Below are 20,113 nucleotides of genomic sequence, written 5' to 3' on the forward strand. Positions count from 1 at the left end.
CTAGTTTATCTTTTGATTGAAAAGAAATCACAGCTTAGAGCACTCTGGCACAGGTCTCAGTTCATTACAAATATAAGAGCCACTTGCAAATTTTGATGTGGAATAAGCTTCATGTCTCTAAGACTTTGGAGGTGCTCTGACTTGAGACTGAGATTTGGGTGTTGTTTTCAAAGTAATGTGTAGCTTAAGCATTGAATGGCAGTGAAAAATGCTTGAAAAAGAACATTTAAGTTCTTAGATAAGGAGAAGAAAAAGCTCGATGTTAAATTTTGATCAATTCTCATTTGGCCTGAAATTGTAGTTCATGGTAAGTTAATGCAGGCTATGCCAAAAAATACAACGATTAAAACAATTTTTCCTTCTAGAAGTCTCCATTATTTTTCCAGTAACAACTGCTGAGCTGATCACAGGTTAAGTTTGGTCCTAAAATTAAAATGAGTTTTGTTTTACAATGTAGGCCCATGTCTGTCGTGATTGCTGAGACACAACTTCCTCTGACTTGGATAAAACCTGGTGGAGTGAGGGATCTGAATCACGGTGAGGAAAGAGAAAACACTTGGGGGAGTGAATTTTAACTTCAGAGTGTTACATACAGTCTGAATTTCTGTATTCAACTACTTGTTTAAAACATGCACATTTAAATTTTTGATGTGAAAAGATATGCAAATATGCAAGCCTACAGTGCCAGTGAACTCTGGAAACAGTTTATATGCTATGATTCAAACCCAGCAAAAGGGAAAGAACCAAGGTATCTTGAGTCATGAGAAGAGACCATAAACTTACCTAAATATTTGACCAACCAGAGATGGGCAGAAGGAATATTCAGTTGGAATAAGCTAACTAAGACTACCTGCAAGAATGCTTATTCAACTCAAAAATTTCAGAGGAAAACAAAAGCAAATAATGGCATCCTGAAAATTTTTCTGAATTAGAACTCCTCATTCAAAAATTTATATTTTTTCCATAGAAAACATAAATAGAAATGGTAATAATTTACAAAATGCAAAGACATTTCCATTTTACCTGCTTCTCCCTAACTAAAGAAAACATGCTATAATCCTTGTGTTACCAAGATGTGACAAACAGACACATCTATAGGAGAGTCACACAGAGCTCTTTTAATTCATGGTGACAAGGAGTGCTTCCAGCTTTCTCAGGCTGATGACATATAGCAGTATATCCCTAGGAAGTTACAGAAATTTCAGTGGCAGACTTGAAATCTCAACAGGGATGAAAGAGGCAGTGCTTCAATCCAGATAAAATCTAAATGGTGTGGGTGGGATAAAATGTGCAGCAAACAGATGAGGCTGCAAAAATGATACAGCCTGTCCTAACCGAGGGCATATGCTCACCAGCTGTTATGTAAATCTGCAATTAATGGAGCTTACGAGATCCTCAGGTGCTTTCAAACCATCATGCACCAGAAATGCTCAAATCTGCTTTCCCATATGCATTAGGTGAGGATGTTAGGAAAAAATCCCTCCTGATGAGCATCTTGCTGACAATCACCAGAACTTTACTGAAGAAAACCTCAGTGGGAAACAAGAAATTATTGAAATTTTAATAATTTTCACTATAGATACGTTTATTCAGAGAGTATAGAAAATCAGTGGCCATTTATCAGTTTGGAGGTATCTGTACTTGTATTTCTGTCAAGTTTTACCAAGTATGAACTGTACTCTTTCAGGCAAACCTGGAATTATTCCCATTCAAGCTATAGGGTATCAGGAATATTCTGGCTCCTGCCACCTGTGAGCTGCCATCTAAAACAACAGTTAAGGAGTGTGTGAGAAAGCAAAAACAAATTAGATTTCCCTTTGTTTACAGAAGCCACAGTCATATTCTTAAACTCTACACACAGAATGTTCTTTAATATTTTCAATTCAGATTGAAAACCCAATGCAATAAATAAAGTTCAGGCTGTTATGTAGGAAACCACAAAGAACTGCTCTTCTCTGTATGCTTGTAACCACACTGACTTCAAGCAACCTCCAATACACCTGTCCTCCAAAAACAAAAAAACCAAAACATAACCCAAACCTGAGGCAGCCCTTTCTAGCTACTCTGATAAACCCTTCCAATGTATTTTGCCAACAAAATGGCAAAGCTGGTACTATATAACCCATTTTTTAAACATAAATTCAATAAAGGGACAAAAAATATATCTTAGGCAACACACTATAAAATTATTTTAGAGCTAATTGTCATTCTAGCAAATGATATAACAATTAGCAGGAAAATCATGTAAGATTTAAATGGTGATGAGAATGAAGAAAGTAACTAAGGGTAGCAAGGCAAAACACAATTAAACATTACCAATCTTTCCAAATAATTCTTTAAGAGAACTGATGTTGTAAGGCATAATATGAAAATCAAACATTTAAGAAAATATTGCAGCAATTAAAATCAGCAGGAGTCCTCTGCTAGTATAAACATGTAATCTTGAATAATATTTCTTTCTCTGTTAGGCAGCATCAAGGTTAACAGAATAGAAAGTTAATGTGAATTCTATGTTTAACCTTTAGCCAATCCAGTGTTTTGTCTGCCAGGATTTAAAAAGCATCAATGGCAAATATCCCTAGTAAAACATGATTTGTATTAGTGCAAAGCAAGCAAGAAGACAGAGCAGAAGAGGTGAAAGAATAATTCAGCAGAGGAAAGGATCAGGGCTTACCAATGACATAGGTGAGCAACAGTGCCAGGGTCACTGTGATAGCAGTGGCACTCAGAGCTGTGCACTTCCAGTTGCAACACCTGTAAGGTTTGTTAAAAGTGAAGGCAGGTCTGGAAAAGGTACTTCTAGGAAGAGGCCTAGGAGGTGGAGAGTAAACAGTATTGGATGTTAAGGGATAGTTCTGACTGGCTGCGCTGAAGATAGCTGAAGACCCAGATCCGTGTTTAAACAGGAAATGCCTACAAAGAGAAGACAAAGAATGATGTTGTAAAACCACTCGGTGATGCAAAAAGCAAAAGGAACTATGTAAGCACTGTATAGTACATACTTCATATAGCCACAGAAAATATCAAAGACAGGACAATATGTATTTGAATACCCTCTGCAAGTTTTTTAACCACACCACAAGATGTCTAGCAGTGTTTTAGTGAACCAACACACCATAAATAAATTCTAAGCCAATTTTCCCATGTTTCAGAGTAATGCTGAGGGAAGGTTGTTTCTCAGTAGAGTACTGGGATCCTCCAAGATGAGCAGCCCATGTGCCTTTACACAGGTGTGACAGAGACATGGGAACTGCTGCCAGCAGTATCCCCTCCATCCACACCTAACTGGTTGATTCACCTGGAATACCCCAAAAATGCTAAACCAGTGCCACTGTGAACATTTATTTTTTACCATGGAATATAAGAATTAAAAAAAAAAAAAAAGACTACTTAGTCACCTGATTTACAAGGATAATTCATTCTGAAAAACTGTAGTTACTATATAGGTGAGCACAATTTCTTTACTGTTCTTAATTGAGCAATTTTGAGAGTAGTTTTTATTCAAATGGTTTTGCCTACTGTGGTGATTCTCAAACATACTAAGAAAGAATTCATTTGGAGACCTATTTCAGCATACTTCACAGGATTGATTGCCTTCAAGAAAAAATAGTGAAGACTTACATTAGCACAAAAAATAAGGTACCAAAAAAGTGCCTTGCAAAACAGGCTCTGGTGCAGAAGTATAGAGTAGTTTTCCATAGGAGGAAGGATGCTTTTTCAGGACTGGGCAAGGGGTCTCCAAGAGAATTTAAGAAAGGTTATTTCATGTTAAACAATAACTTACTGTGATATGTGCTCAGAAATTGTGGCAAAAAGGGCTAGTTCAGGGCTGACCATACCAACCACATATTCTTTTGGAAACACCAGCTTTCTTTGGTCCTTCTTGCCTTTGTTTTATCTAAGGGAGCAAGCTTCTTCCATGCCCTTCTTTCTGACAGGTGCACCTCTAAAACTCATGCCACAGCATGCACCCAAAGGAGTATAGAGAAGCTTGGTGTTCCTCTGTCTCAAGCTGAGAAAGCAAGTGACATGGTCCAGAATCTTCCCAATGACAAAATGTACCTTTATGCCTTCAGCAAGGCACAAGATGAGTTTTTGAATGCATAAATGGATCAACCAATCCATGCTGGGAGAATTTCTTTGACGAATACACAGCAGGATGTGTGCAGGATCAAACACTCAAGAGTATGAAACATTGTTATACTGTGACATTTGACTTTAAGAATATTGTAAATACATGTTCCTGAAATGGTAATTGCTAAAATGGTGTAATGAGTATGGTATTATGTATTTCCATTATAAGATTTTAAAAGAAAGGTTACGGTTTTCAAAATGCCAGATTATAGAAAATAAAAAGGTATTACAGAGCAGTTTTATTTTTTAAAGAGCCCTTTAGTTACATAAAAAAGAAAGCAAAGGAGAATAAAGGTTAGCTTGCCTTGCAGTTTGCAGGGCCTGTGTATCAGGAGTCTTATGACTAAACCACAAGAATGAAATTTGAGTATTAGTTACTTCTGCTTCATGAATATTATCCAAATGAGCTGCTCTCAGACAAAACTGGACATCTGACCCTGACTCAATGCAGCACCCTGGCAGTGGATCAGACAACACATTCTAGTTTTCCTTCCCATTGACTTCCACAGCTGTAAATACACACATTAGAAAGATGGCATTGCTCTCCACATTGTAATGTTACCTCCATTTTAGTTCAAAAATTATAAACTCATATACAGTAAAATAATAAATTCAAATGGAGTAATATAACTGTTTACAGGACGATATAAACCTGCTTCCTTCCTATCAGGCCATGAGAGCACAGTTGGTTATTTTGGATTCAATGCTATGCTGTCACACATGAAAGCCTCTGCAAGTATGAGAAGTTTTTTTCTCAGGCAGCAGTTAACGAGATACACAGTCACTTAGACTTCTGGTAGGAAAAAATGTCATGGCAAAATTCCTATTGATATTCAGGGAAATAGAAGGAGAATCACCACATAAAATAAGACATGTTATTAGATTAAAGCACATACATATGAGAAGTATGTATGCATATATACATGCACACACAAAGATATACACAAATATTACAAATATAAAAAGTCAATTGTTCTTTGCATGCTTTAATTGTTTAAGACATAATGATAAAAACCTACTTATTTGATAATTTCTCATTTAAATTTTTAGGAAATTACAGCAAAAATACTGATATTGGCAGTATTGATTGTCCTTTACAGTGCATAGCTCAAAGGTATCAGAGGTAAAGGGAAGGAAATGCTGAACAGAAAATTGTTATTATTACAGCTCTAACAACCTGCAATCAATAGGCAGGAATAATTTCATACACTTGCCCAGGAATTTATAACAAGGGCTTGATGATATAGTGCTTGTGTGCAGAGGCACTTCTCTATTAGCAGCAGAGTGCACAGAACCTGGATCCAGATCACTCTCTTTTGGACAGATGAGTCCATTCACACAGAGGAGAATTTACATTGCTCTAATTTGCAATAAAACTGAGATTCTGAAGCAATGGTACACTGAAACTAAGCTACCAGTGAAATAATGCTGAGAAAATGTTTAAAAAACCCAATTGTTTACAACTTCAATTTTTGGAAGCGTATATTGAGTACCCACAGACATTTCTATAGAATTTGAAAAACACTAGTGGCAAAAAGACAAATTTCCAAAGCCAGACTGTGACTATGTTCTCATAAACTCAGATGACTCCTCATCTGTCTGAGCACACCACAGTTCCCAAAGGAGTCAGGACATGCTAAACTGTTGCTATCAATTCTATAAAATCAGGCTCTCTTTCTAAAGAGCAAAATAATAAAACCTGCAGTTCAAAAGTTTATATTTGACTGCAGCCTGATGTGCGCTTTAATATTTGATCTAAGAGAAAAGCTAAGGCCTGTGGTGGATTTTTTCTTTTTTTTTTTGTAAACTGAGAACACAAAAAAAATCAGAGCATTTGTAAGGGTGATTGATAACACCACTCCTTCCAAGTGGAAAAAAAGGAAATGTTCACAAAAACAACAAAAACATCCATAAAGAAGATGATAATATTCTCTTAAAAAAAGAAATATAGGACATAATATGTAAGGCATTTGTTGATGAAATGAAAGTCAATATTATTACACTGATAACTCCAATACATAAATAAATACTAAAGGCTCAGAAATAACTTCACATATAGAAGAGGCAGTTGGAAAGCACTCCCTTTGAGGTAACCACAATGTCTGTCTGGCTGTTCATCCATCTGTTCATCTCTACAGATGTGAGACTTTTGAACTTTGAAGCCTCTCAAGAGCAGTTAAACTGAAGAGAAACATCCTTTGCTGCAGGAGCTCTCTGCCCTCCTGCCCAGCCCAGCCCAGCCCACACTGGGCAGGGAAGTGAGCCATGGCTCCACCTGCCACTGACAAAAGGGGAAGGGAAGGGACTTACTGGGAAGCTCAGGTGGCACAAGGAATGAAATCAGAACTGTTAGTCCTGCTGGTGGCAGAACACCTTCCATTCTGTGGAGAAGCAGCTCATCCAAGTGCTCTTATTTAACCTCACAAGGAATGGCAGAAAACTCAGAGAGCACAGTTCATACAAATGATGAATTCTTAGCTAGAAGTTAGAGAAGAGTTCATTTCTTTACACGCCTCTCCATCAGGATATTTCTTTATGTACTTTTGGCTCCTTATCTGGAACAGCAATTTAAGTCTTATAAAAGCTTGAAGCAACATCCCAACTGAATTCATGTGGCAATAACATAATTCTATTACCAGAAAGCAGATTAACCCCACATAGAATTCTGTAATTAAATTCTGAGAAAATATTTTTATATCCTGATACTGCAGAAATGTCCCTCAACTTTGTCAAGGGCTTGGTATCATTTCTGTAACTTTCTACGCATTAACTCTGTGCCAAGCATCTGTAGGACCGGACCTTCATTTGTTCCTATAACATGCTTTCCTTCCATTTCCATTAAAAATCATGAATTTGTAAGAAGAAATAATGAAGAACAACAGCAGACTTGAAAGGGAGCCAACAGCTAAGTTAGAAACATAAATCTTGCTATACCTTGGCTAAAAAATTAGTCTGCATTTCTCCTGGATAAACCAAGTAGGAATACACTTGTACCTGTTTATGTTTCACATTCAAGAAGTAGTTACCTAAAGCATTACAAGTTGCTGCAAATCTATGTGATAGAAAAAATAAGAAGACTTCAACCATTTTAAGTTGCTCAATTTATTTTCAACTACACTTTATAGCTGCATATAATGTATGTAATTGTATATCTATACTGATTTTTAATTGAAGTAATTCCTTTAGATGTCAACAGAAGTGCAAAGGAAATTTTTAAGAGGCATAGCAGATGCAACAGAAAAAGGATTGTGTTTTTTGGCATAGCCAGAAAATATATAGAGATGGTAGCCAAAAGGGATTTGGAACTGATACAGTTTCCCATTTACTTTGGCAAACTCTGACAAAAAGCCATTGGTACCAGCCCATTCTAAGTCACTTAATATTTCCTGAGACAGTAGTAAGAACCAGAAATTCACTCTCTCCTGGTTTTCTATCCATTCTATTCTGTACTCGAAGTAGGAGGGGAAAGAAGAGAACACTTCTAAACTTACATAATAATCAGAATATATTTTTTATAAATCTCCCATATGGCTCTCAACAAACTATACAGTATAAAACCAAGGCAACTATTATATATATATATCTATAAAAACCAAGACACCCACTTGATCATAAAGATATACACCCTATACCCTCATCTTGAAAAACAACCCAGGAAAACTGTATCTGAATATAAGACATGACTTATAATTATAGATAGATCTGACCTACAATTTTATAGCCTTTGTTTCACCTTTTTGTGTACAAGAACTTTGGGAACAAAATTTTCATGAGTGAAGACAGAAATTGCCATGAAAACTACCTATCTAATTTATTTTATAATTGTATTTTTGCATGATTTCCATCCAGAATTTGTCTTTGGGAATAGAACCACTTTGTTAAAATTTCCTCTTTGAGCTGGACTTGCTTTTTGAATCATTCACATAGAATTGCTTCCCTTTATTCGCGCATGTTTTCTTTACCTGGCATCTGAAAAGTGAGCAGTGTGACCCTGGATGTGAAATCATGTAAAAGGAATCTGTGTCCCTCTCTTTTTGCTCCAGTACTGAACAAGTGATGTGATTCTGGCTCACTTGTCTGCTGTTGCTGTAGGCAAGCTAGGCCTGCTAACCAGGTGACTAAACTTTCAAGTCTGGCAGAAATCTGGCGTAATAATTATAGAAATATAGGATGGTGCCAAAATCAATCAAGAACAGCTTCTATAATGGAACTGTTGTCCAAAATAAAACTGCTTTCTGGTTGCATTTGCTATTTAATGAAAAAATAAACAAAACAAAAATTACCACACTGAGGACATAAATTATTCTTGCACATGCCGGTATGGGCTTTGTTACTCTGATACATGGTGACATCTCTACATTAATTCAGGAATCTTCAAAAGTGCTTTTCTGTGGCTTAAAATTTGGTATACCACTCCAACTCAAACAGCAGCTGAGTAAAACAACCAATGCGCACAGAAATTTGTGATGTAAGGAAGGAATAACCTCATGGCTAGCTCTATTTTTTTTCCCTCAAGAAATTTTAAGATTATTTTGTGGAAAATATGAAAAACAGTAGTTACAAGAATATTTATGTAAGTCATATAAACTACATAATATTTGCAGAACACTTTGAAACCAGAAGAAGTATAAAAATCTCAATATTGCAATTTTATTGCCTATATTCTATGGTTGGAAGCATACCTTAAAGAAAGGAATCAGTAACTGAACCAGTTTGTCCCTCAGCTCTGTTTGCCACCAATTTCCTTCTATGAATATTCATGCATATTCTGGCTTTTGTTCCCAGCATTTCCAGTCTACTACACTCACATGCATATGGTCTAATCCAAGCTGCACTGCTACTGTGGCAAATAAGACAAAGTCTACCTGACAAGAGATGTATCACATTAACTACATAAATGTATTTAGTCTTTGAAACCAGCTTAACTACATAAATACCACGTAATCTTTGAAACCAGCTTACCTAGAAATATCTAGCCAGAAAATAGTAACATTACACATACATATCTGATTTTTTGGAAATGATAAGGTAGAACTGTTTTCATGTCTCTGACCACTTCTCACAACCTAGACCCTTTGTATTAACCTGTATTTATTGTTCTCTTTCAAAATTTAGATTCAGCCTATTTCTGGTTTTGTAAAAGGAAGCTCTATTTCATAGAAAGCTAAAAGGCTGCTTGCTCATTGGTGGCCATAAAATCACAACATAGCTTTACATTTAGTGTTAACTTTATATACCATCATATTATTCAAAATAATGAGTAAGGAGTATCTGCAGCATGATTGTTCAAGTTACTATATTTAGCCTCCATAAAAAATCCTTATACAAATACTACCCCACTATTCCAGGGAAGCCCACACCAGAGCTTCTCACAAACGAAGAATACAATAGAGTGCATGAACAATTTAAATTGCCCCACTTTCCTTAGTGACTGGATCTCAAATTACTCAAGGCAGGACCCTCAAGTGCCATTGCTGCTGACATGAAAGTTGTACTTCATTGTAGCTGACAAATGTTTATAATTTTATTTCCATAAAAGACACCTTCCTTCTCGCATTATTAAATTTAAGGTCATATTTACAACTTTTATTTTCAGTTCATGGTCATATTGACAGTCTTCAATTTATCTTTTGGAATTCAGAAGACAAATATTTTCAGATCTTTTCTGCTGTGCAGTGAGAACACATGGGACTCAGAATGAATTTAAAACCCTTGCCATGTGTCTGTTTTTAAAATGGTCAGCCTCTATATGTGTTGATTTATTGTTTAATTAGGTAGAAAATGAGAAAATACAAGAGAAATGTCATAATAGCAAATACTGACCAACATAATTTGAAGAAAGGATCATAAAGGAAGCCCTCCCCTGCATTTATTCTTGGAATAGCCCCAAATCTGGTAATTTAACTGGGGAGCAGGCTCCATTTGCAAACAAGTTCCCAGTGAATTGCATTGCTCAAGTAGAAAGTGTCTCTCTGTTTGGTGGCTTATGATCATTAACACCTGTCTGCCTCAGGAGCTGTAAAAGCTGCTCTGTTTGCTATGGAAACCTTGAACTGGGAAAAAAATCAAGGCACAAAAAAGTATTTTCTGAGTCTCTGCACTGGAGGCAAGATTCACAAGATCCACAAGATGTTCAAATGCCGAGACCAAGAAGAAAGATCAAACCTTCCAAGAGTTCACACTGAACTAGTATGAATTTCTAGATGCATCTTTATTTAATTATTTTTGCTTTTAAAATTACTCCAGCTTACATAGAAAGGGACTATATACAGGTCTGTGATTTGAAAGGCTATCAATATAGTCCCTGAAGAGAAAAAAATAATTATGAGGTTGATTTAAAAAGATAAACCATAGTACAGAATTACACCAAACAGAAATATAACCAAGTTATTTCCAGGAAAACAAATAGAGCTAGTCATACCTACACGCCTTAAACAACTATGTAACATGGAGAGGAATGGTTCCATTCTATATGATGATTCAAATACACTTCTTGAACTTCAAAACCCTCAAAGTTTTCAAGTGTTTAGAGACATTATCAAACTTTAGGGCTCTGAAATATTGCTGAATTGTAACTAAAAATAATAACTGCCTTGAACCCCAAATACTCCTCTTATTATTCTAGTACTTCAAATTTTATATAAATTAATGATAATTGAATCTCAGGTTTATGGTCTGGTACCTCACTGTCCCCTTAGAGGAGCTATTACCATGGTGACAAGATTGCTTAAATTAAGCTGTCTTTTTCCACAGGATTTGGCTCATTGCCAGTGCAGTGAAGGGAGATTTCAGTCCATTCAGCACAGCATTAACCTTACTGCCAACACTGCTAAATGGGCTAGAGGAACTAGGAAGAAATCTGATTTAAAAAAGGAAGGAACAAGCAAATATCTCAAATACTGACGCACAAACAGGACTAAAAACTCCACTTTGAAACAAAATCAAAATTAGCTAAATTTTGATATTTAGGCATAAAACGTAAAAATTCTAATGCTTTGGTAATCTATGTCAGAACTTAACTCAAAATAAGTGTGACCAATGGTTTATCCATGACGGATCTGTAACACACTATAAAGAGGATAAGAAAAATGTCAGGTAAAAATCCCTACTTAACATCTAGATTTTACTTCTTCTTTGGGGATTTGACTGAAGTGGGAAAATAAATAGCAAACAGCAGGAAAAAAAAAAACAAACTAAGAAAGCAAGATATGGAAACAAATACTGAGTTAACTAGAAGGGCATGGAGAAAATGAAAAACATTCCTTTGAGTTATCAGGGTTTAATACTTACTCCATAAAAAGTAGTAAGCTATGTTCAGATGGGGCTGTCAGAGATAATGACAATGTATTACACTGTAAATCACAAGATTTGAAGCATTAGAGCAAAGTATCTATGAAGCCTGATAAAACAATTAGTTTAGTGGAAAGGAAGGGAATAGGCAATAGGTTTCATGTACTTTATTCTGGGGGAGAGGGAAAAGATCAATTTTTGTGAGAGCCCAGTGACATTATCCTGAAAAAGAGAATCAATTTTTCCTGTGTTTTTATGTGGTGTGAGAGATCCTTGCAGTCTTTTTCTGGCAATACATAAAAATTACTTCTTTGTGTGACAAGGAAATTACTGCATGTTCAGAAGTAATTTTAATAATGGCTATGTTTATTTTTCCCAAACCATGTGCGCATGCATAGATGGAGACTGCATTTGCATCTCTGGGCACATTACAGTGCCGAAGGTTGCAGCACAGTCACCAGTTTGAGCTGCTACACCTCCTACAGGTACAGCTCTTCTCCAATTCCCTCAGCAGCAGGTGTTCCATAACATGTCCTCTGGAGTTCTAAAGCTGTTCTTAATTCTTACTTTTATTTAGGCTGCTTATAATCAGAATAACTGCCAGAGTTAGGGAACTGGCCTTGGCAACAACACACAGACAGACTTTAATTTTAGCTTTTAGTGTGAACTTGAACAAGTTATTTCATCTTTCCAAGTCAGTCTCATGATTAAACAGTTGCATTATGAAGTTAGGTCTTGACAAAACTGCTTTGCAGATTAGTGTGTGTAACACCTCTAGATGAAGCAGAAAACAAAATTTCCATAAAAATGTAACCAGGTTTTACTGCACAAGAAAACTTTCAAACACAGTATATGTCTTTACTGCAGCCCTTTGCCATCTAATCTAGGGTTTCAAACTCTAACTATATAAGAGTGCATGTTTAATCTGAGTATTGTAAACACTATCAGAACTACAGAATTTTCTTTTACACAAATAAGACACATTAATATGACACATTATGAGCAGACTCATAAACTTGCTTTGTTTTTGTCTGACCAGAGTGAATAGTTTTTGCAGTCATATGATTAGATCTAGGAAATCTTTTCCTGTCTGAAAATTCTCTAATATTCCATGGCAGGAGATACAACATCAAACACATGTTCTGTTTATGGATTAACAGGGGATACAGTTGGAAGAAAAGCTGAACATGTGTATTCTGATTTTTGCCTAGTTGTTACAGTAGGGAATACATTACTGTCTAGGTCTTCTTTGTGATTGGAAATGTTCTAAATTTAACAACAAAAACAAAAAAAAATCTGCTTAGCTATATTAGGTATGTAGATATTAGCTAGATTTGGTATTATTAAAGATTTGGTGCAGAAACATATCATTGAAATGTTTCTCTTTATTTTGTAGGATTATTTTTATAGGGCAGCTAAACATTAATGGAGAAGGAAAGCAAGGGAATCCAGATATTCGGCCAAAGCACCAGTTCAATTCTAGCAGAATCATTCCCTGGTAAAGGGAACAGGCTGCAAGCCCTTCATTTTCTCTAAGGCTGTACTGTGCACTGTAGACTTCTGAGAAGTGGTGATCACAAATGTTTCTTATTACAGTGTTCCCTTGCTATAGCACTTATCTGCACACAAACTGCAGATATAACCTGGCAAACAGACTCACAGGTTTTCCTTACGGATTATCCAGCCTTTCAGCCTGTTTCGTGAGAGGCTTCTGGGACTGACCAGTGGGGACATGAAATCAGGTGAAACAACCACTGAAGGGTCAGAACATGGAAAATTCCCGGGCTCTGTGAATGACTAACATGTAGCCCAAAGGATGTTTTCCAGTCTGACTTCCTACTTCACTGCACAGCCCTTTATATAATTTCAGATATAGCTATATATCTCTGTATTCATATTTTAAGAGACACTTAAAATTTGCATAAAATAGTAGGAAACCAGAACATTTAAACTGAACTCAAAAGAAAAATAAATTGCAAAGTATTGTCCCAATGAAGTCTGATGGAAACATCATGAATGGGGATGCAGAGCCTTAAAAAGATCTGTTTGACTTTTAATTGAAGAGAACCAAAAGTTCATGGGACAGAACACCCAGAGATGACCTTTCTTGCAGCATAAAGTATAGATAGATATATAAGCTTGTTAGACCAGAAACAGCAGAGATTTATCTTTATAAAGACTGTGTAAGCAGAAGCTTCCAGCTCCAGATGGATCAGCTGAACTAAAGTATTGTTTATGTTCACTTCTGCAGAAAAGTTTCCATCCTCCTTGATTCTTTTTTCAGATTTGTCCTTAGCATAAATAAGGAAAGTTTTATTTCAGAATGAATTGTGTGTTCTTCAATCCCAAATTAATAGCAGAATTAAAACTTGACACTTCTGATGAGCAGCAGTCAAGTGTTTAAAGACATACATTAAAATTAATTTTTGTAATAAAATAAAACCAACCTTGTTATAAAAGAAAAAAATCTAGGTTTCAGTGATTAATTGTGATAACTGGGCCTTGGACATATGTGTTAAAAATCCCCCAAACATTTTTGTGCATAATACTTTATGTTTTCTAGATCCAATTAGGTGTATGTCAGAAATTTATCTGTTTCATCAAACACAACTTTGCCAAACTCTTGCCCTTTACGTGCTTTAAAATGGTAAAACCCAAAGGAAGCTCTAGTTAAAACCTCCTGGTGCTCTGTTGACAATGAAGAGGAAGACGACTGAAAATTAAGATCTTGTTTTAAAAATCAAGTCAGCAAACGCAGCTGTAGTTGAAAGCAATCAAATTAGCTAATACTTACCAGGAACAGGCAAAAAAACCCCTTATTATAGCCAAAAAGTCAGAGGAGATTGTGCAGAGCTTTGGGTATTGAAAAGTTAGTAGCCTGAATACAGAATGTGTTTGCTCTCAATTGTTTTTCAGAGCAGATTATTTGTGTAAATTGTGAATGATCCTGAATTTGAACCCTCCCTTTCCAGCTCCGCGAGGTAAGTCTTGCCATGCCCAATGTCTGTCTCGGTGTCATTTCTCCATTGCCAAATGATTATAAAATTATATTTGGCTATATATGCAATAAAGTATTAAATAAATATTGAGAAAATATTATTTTAGTATTATTTCTTGTCTTTTCTTAGCTACTGGAAAGCTACAGCCTGACTATATGACCTCCAAACGTCACTTCAAATCCCAATCATTCCTGACTCTGTGTGATTCCAGAAGTGTCAAAGTACTGATTGAACCAGACTTCTATTTGCTGGTTACAAAACGGTCCTGGGAGAATGTGGGAGGGCAAGACAAACCCACAAGCACAAATCATGACCGCACACAACCATAAAATGCCAGTGCAACCTACACACATTAAAGAAATCGCTATCTTCCAAAACTTTGCTTCATGTGCTTTTTTGAGTATTTTTGACCTAGATGAATCAAGCAAAAACTGCCTCACATGGCTACTTAAGACGGCCTCAGAGTAAAACACATTGGCATGTCCCTGAAGGACAGACTTGTAACTGCTCATCACCAGCTTGTACCAATGCCAGGCCTCCTCCCCATCTGGTTTCTTTTCCCCTCGACACCCGAGATCCTCTGCGCACAGCCGTGGTCCATACCTGGTTTCCAGTGGGATGTTGCTGTTCAAGACCCAGCTGTTATGAAGGTGCACCGAATCCTGTGTGCTGGTGGGGGGCGTGGGGGCAGCAGGGCTGGGCTGGCTGCGGGTGGTCATGGATCTCCTCTGCAGCGAGTCGGCCGAGGGAGGCGGCTTCCTGGCACACGTGCACGCGTGCGGCGGGGGAGGCGGCGGCGGCAGCGGTCTGAAGGTGAACTGGTTGTGAGGGCTACCAGGCATGTCTGAAACAGCAAGGAAAAGACAACCAAACACATGGAAGGTTATTATTTTAGAAAGATCAAGACTGTCTTTAAATGTTGTTTTGCATTTGGTGGTTCATTTATGTTCATCTGAATTAAAAGAGGAAAGGGGAGACGGAAGTCTTAAACTGAAGGAGGAAGATTTACATGAGATATTAGGAAGTAAATCTTTGTTGTAAGGATGGTGAGGCACTGGAACAGATTGCCCAGAGAAACTGTGGCTGACCTATGCCTGGAAGAGTTCAAGGCCAGGTTGGACAGGGCTTGGAGCAACCTGGTCTACTGGAAGGTGTCCCCTGCCCACAACACGGGGTTGAAACTGGTCACTTCCAACCCAAACCATTCTGTGATCCTGCAATACAATTATTATTGGGAATAAAGTATTGTACTTAATAATTTTATTTACCCTGTTTCCTGTAAATGTTGCTGCAATATTTGAAATAATTTTAAATGTAACAGTCTATTGAAATAGAAACTATCAGGTACAGACACACCCTACAGCACTGTAATTCAACAACAGCAAAAAACAAAACCCAAAAAAAATCCAAAAAGAAAAAACAAGAAGGTGGTATAACATTCACTTAATTTGTCAGGATTTTTTGGGGATGAAGGTAAAGAATGTATAAATTAACACTAAATGGCATCACAGATACCAACTGATTTCACAAGGTATAATTCTCATTTAAAACATCTATAAAAGAAATTATATAAAAATTAGTCTTGCACTTCAATTTGAGAGAGAAAATGACTGAATAAGTCCTACCCCCCCACAAACATCTTTCCTCAAATAATGTTAACACATTTCTGGATTCTGTTACTGCATTTGTTAAAAGGAGCTGAGAAAAGGTCTCTGAAGCACTAATCATCCAGACACCCACAGAAAAGGTTTTATGGCAGCTAAAGGCAGATGAGCTGGCAGGGAGCTCACAGCCACTGGACCAGTCTGAGAAGGAGTACCTGTGCTGGGTACCCAAGGCCCTGCTCCCTGTGCTGCCACTGCCCTATGGAACCCTCAGGTTGGCCCCCAGTACCCCAAAGGGATGTTGTACTTGCACAGGCTCCTGTCCTGTGCTAACAAATGCTGCCACATGGCTCAGGGTGGCTCAGCCTGAGCCACTGAGCTTCAACCCTCCTGCAAAGGACAATGAAGACACAAACGTGGTGCAATGGTACTTTCAAGGAACAACAAAACCTTGTTTTCTCTACTTCTTCAAAGTCTCTGAAGAATCCCAGTACAGCCAGATACACAGCTATGGACAATAGGAAACACTTTATAAAAAAGATAGTGGTAAAAATTGCTGCCAGATTGAGTAATCTGTGAACTTGTTAACCCGAAACTCCTCCAGCTACTTCACCTCAGTGTCTAACGAGGCTTTATCCCATTTCTGTACTCACCCTCACTCTCCCTTTTACTTTAGCAGATGTCCAGTTAAATTTGCAGAAATCCAGCTGGAGCAAAGCTCTGATGAACCTGCAAAAATTTCCTGCAAGAAGCTGCTGTCATCCATTTAAAACACATACTTCCTTTATATTATGACATGATGTGTCTTCAAGGCAAAAGATGAAAGTGTATTCCCTCCTTTCCTGGAATGGCTTGTGGAAAAAAAAGCACCTTTTTCTCTGTGACAGTCCCAATTTACCCCAGCTGGAGAAACAAGGTTGTTTAGTGCTCCACATAAGCTTTTCAATGCTGTGGTAAGCAAAGCTGTCACAGACTTGGCCTAGGCTTAATCCTTTTAATTTCATTGATCTTTTATCAAGGCAGCATTCTTACAGTTGCACTAAGGTTTATACTGTAATACTCATTTGCATACACCAGAAAAGCAGTTCTAAGCATATTAGAAAATTGGAGACCTCACTAAATTAAATCACCAGAGTCAACAGTCCAGAGCTCCCAAATAATCTGCTAAGGCACTTTCATATAATAATTAATCTAGGTAAATCCTGTATCCCGCTATTTTAGAATTGAAAGCTACCCAGATTTTGCACATATTTGATGTCCAGCATCCTTATGTATTTGATCAATTACATTTCCTTACTTAAGATATCAACTGTAAATCCACTCTACAGAAAATCTGCAGGATTATTATACAACCTATAATTTGCATGACAAGCCATTTCAATGGTTGAACCATTGTCCTGTTAGAAAAATGCTGATTTTTGCCAGGACACACAGTTAGACTCTACAAGGTACATCAAGAGCTGTGCAGTAAATGCCAAGCAGCCAAGGTGACTGCTTCTCTAGGTGTTTGGGAAAAAACCTATATAATCTATATGGCAACACAACTTTTAGTGCCCTTCTTCCCCTTTTATCTACCCTGTCCCTATCCCATCAATGGCACACAATTGTCTGACAGAGTTTAGTTTGTTTCATGCAATAGATTGGTTCTGCTTTTGAACCATAAAGTCTCTCTGGCTCGTAGGGTACCTTATATCTCCCAGTGCAATTTATCACAATACATCAACACATCAGATTTCCTGGGGGGATTCCTTTTTAATTATCACACTTGTCACCCTTTCATCTAGCTACTGGCATCACAGAAAACCTCACATTGGAGCCTGATTATTTTGGTGATTTAAAAAGTCTTCATCAGACCTTCATTTCAGTGAAGCACTGCAAACTCATTAGGCTGAGAATCAGCCCTAGTTTCCAATTAGTTTTTACAGACTTTCTTATTTGGCAGAGTTGGTTTTATTTTGCTTGAAACTAAGTCTATAGCTCATTATTTTTATAACACAAAAAATATTGCTTCGGATATAAAGCAGCATTAAATCTCAATATGCACACTTAGGATTCTTCAGGACTCTAAACAAACAGCAGACTACGTAAAATAACTTACTGCAAAATCATTTAAATACCTAAAAGGGAATATTATGCAAGATAATTTGTCTAAAGCCAACAAACTTCCAAAATGTATGAGACTGATATAGGAATTGGCTTACCTAATGCTATCTGTAACAACTGCTGCTTTTATTTTAATGGCTGCTAATAATGTTCATATTTTTTATTCTTGTACATCAAAACATTTAAGTATGAAATGCAAAGACAGACTTACTAGTTTTCATTGTCTTCACTAATGTGATAGAAATTTCCATTCATCTAAAAATGTAGCTATATAACATTATTTCAGCTCAAACTTTACACCTGGAATAATTTGCTTCAAACCAGATTTCTACCTGAGGAGTAACCAAGCCAGAAATTGTTCTCTTGATCTTCATCATTGGCCTTCTCATCTGGATTTAGCTCATTTTTTTTTTTACAGACAAAAGAGACTGTTTAAAACATTTCTAAATTCTTTCCCCTGAGAAGTAATTTTTTTAAAATAGTCCTCTCCTTTCAGCAGAGCACGTCTAAAACTGTAAAGTTTCCTGAAAAGATCCAGACAACATTCTGGTGATTTCTTTTACTCCAACTTGTACATTCCCCATCCACTTCACAAATTCTACTCAAACTTCTTTCTACCTGTTGTTTTTTAAAAATATATATTTACTTTTAGGGGTTTTGCTTTCATTATTCAATTACAAGAATAACACAGGAAGTGTTAGTTTGTCTAGCTCTTCTGCTTTGAGGCACTTTGCAAACTTCATGCACCCACACCAAGAGAGACTGCAGAGGAGATAGCAGCTGGAAACAAGGAGATCTTGCCTTGAAATTCTGCTAGCTTGAAGGAGTTCTACTTTCTCTTTTTCCTTTGAAATTTAAAGGAAGGAGTTATTTTTATCCCTAGAATATTTCTTCTAACATAAACTCATTTTCCTTAAGAGTCAGGCTAAAATGCCTTTGTAATCATAAACATGTAGCTAAATTGCTTTACAGACTGGCAAAAATGAAATAAACAGCTTAATCAACTAGTTAGCACATAATTTAAAGTTAGTTTTGAAAACTAGCCAAGCCTTGCCAGAACTGTTTTCCTAACAGTTCTGAAATATACTTCATTATACTTTTTGGATCCATATAAAAGACAGGGTAATTGAACTGTTTTATCATTTACTGACAAGGCTACAATAGCCTGTATTGTTATTAGGTGAAGTATATCAGAGAGAGTCTACTAAAATGTAATGAACCATAAAAGGTTTGCATCTAACCTGCAGTGCTTCTGAAATATTTTAATTTTTTCAGTTCCTGAATTTATTATTTCTTCATATGTTTGGATTTTTTTAAAATTTTATTTATTGGATGTGTCTCAGTAGAGTGTGAATTAGCTGGCAATCCATTATTTAATGAACGAAACAGCAACATATGTTCAGGGAGCTTAATTCAGTTTATTTAAAACTTCCGTGGGTATACTACTGCTCAATTACAAACCACTCTGTGATTATTTTTTAAGCATGCTTAGAAATACAGAATGGCTTGGGCTGGAAGGGACCTTAAAGATCATCTAGTTTCAAGCCCCCTGCTGTGGAGAAGGACACCTTCCACTCTCCCAGGTTGCTCCAAGCCCCATCCAGCCTGGCCTTGGACACTTCCAGGGATCCAGGGGCAGCCACAGCTGCTCTGGGGACCCTGTGCCAGGGCCTCATTACCCTCACAGGGGAGAACATCTTCCCAATATCTGATGTAAGTCTATTCTCTGCCAGTTTACATTGATTCCTCCTATCACTGAATGCCCTTGTAAAAAGTCCCTCCCATGCTCTTATAACCCCTTTATGTACTGGAAAGCTCTGCAGGTCTCTGTGTTCTGCATAGGAGCAGTAAGCACTGCTTATGATGGCAGCACTTCCTTTTCTTAATGCTTTTACATTAAAAGCTAAACTTGTCCTGTAAGACCTAAGTAACTATATTTTATAAACACTCCTACTGACCTCATTCTAGGAAACATTGCAAAAC

At 36.9% G+C, this 20,113-nt stretch overlaps 1 protein-coding gene across 11 annotated transcripts in view; it reads right to left on the reverse strand.

The window, feature by feature from the left end:
- TENM1 (teneurin transmembrane protein 1) overlaps positions 1-20,113 on the reverse strand; it is a 796,581-nt gene that overhangs the window by 143,822 nt on the left and 632,646 nt on the right. For 10 of the 11 annotated variants that reach the window (XM_038164627.1, XM_038164626.1, XM_038164635.1 and 7 more), the window contains 2 exons: positions 15,027-15,267; positions 2,675-2,913 (listed from right to left, as the gene is read on the reverse strand). In XM_038164627.1, the coding sequence (XP_038020555.1) occupies positions 2,675-2,913; positions 15,027-15,267 (480 nt within the window). Of the gene's footprint in view, positions 1-2,674; positions 2,914-15,026; positions 15,268-20,113 lie in introns of those variants that run through there. The other variant, XM_038164636.1, reaches the window with a different exon arrangement.

Source organism: Motacilla alba, chromosome 4A (genome assembly GCF_015832195.1).
Source record: "Motacilla alba alba isolate MOTALB_02 chromosome 4A, Motacilla_alba_V1.0_pri, whole genome shotgun sequence".
NCBI classification, from domain to species: Eukaryota; Metazoa; Chordata; class Aves; order Passeriformes; family Motacillidae; genus Motacilla; species Motacilla alba.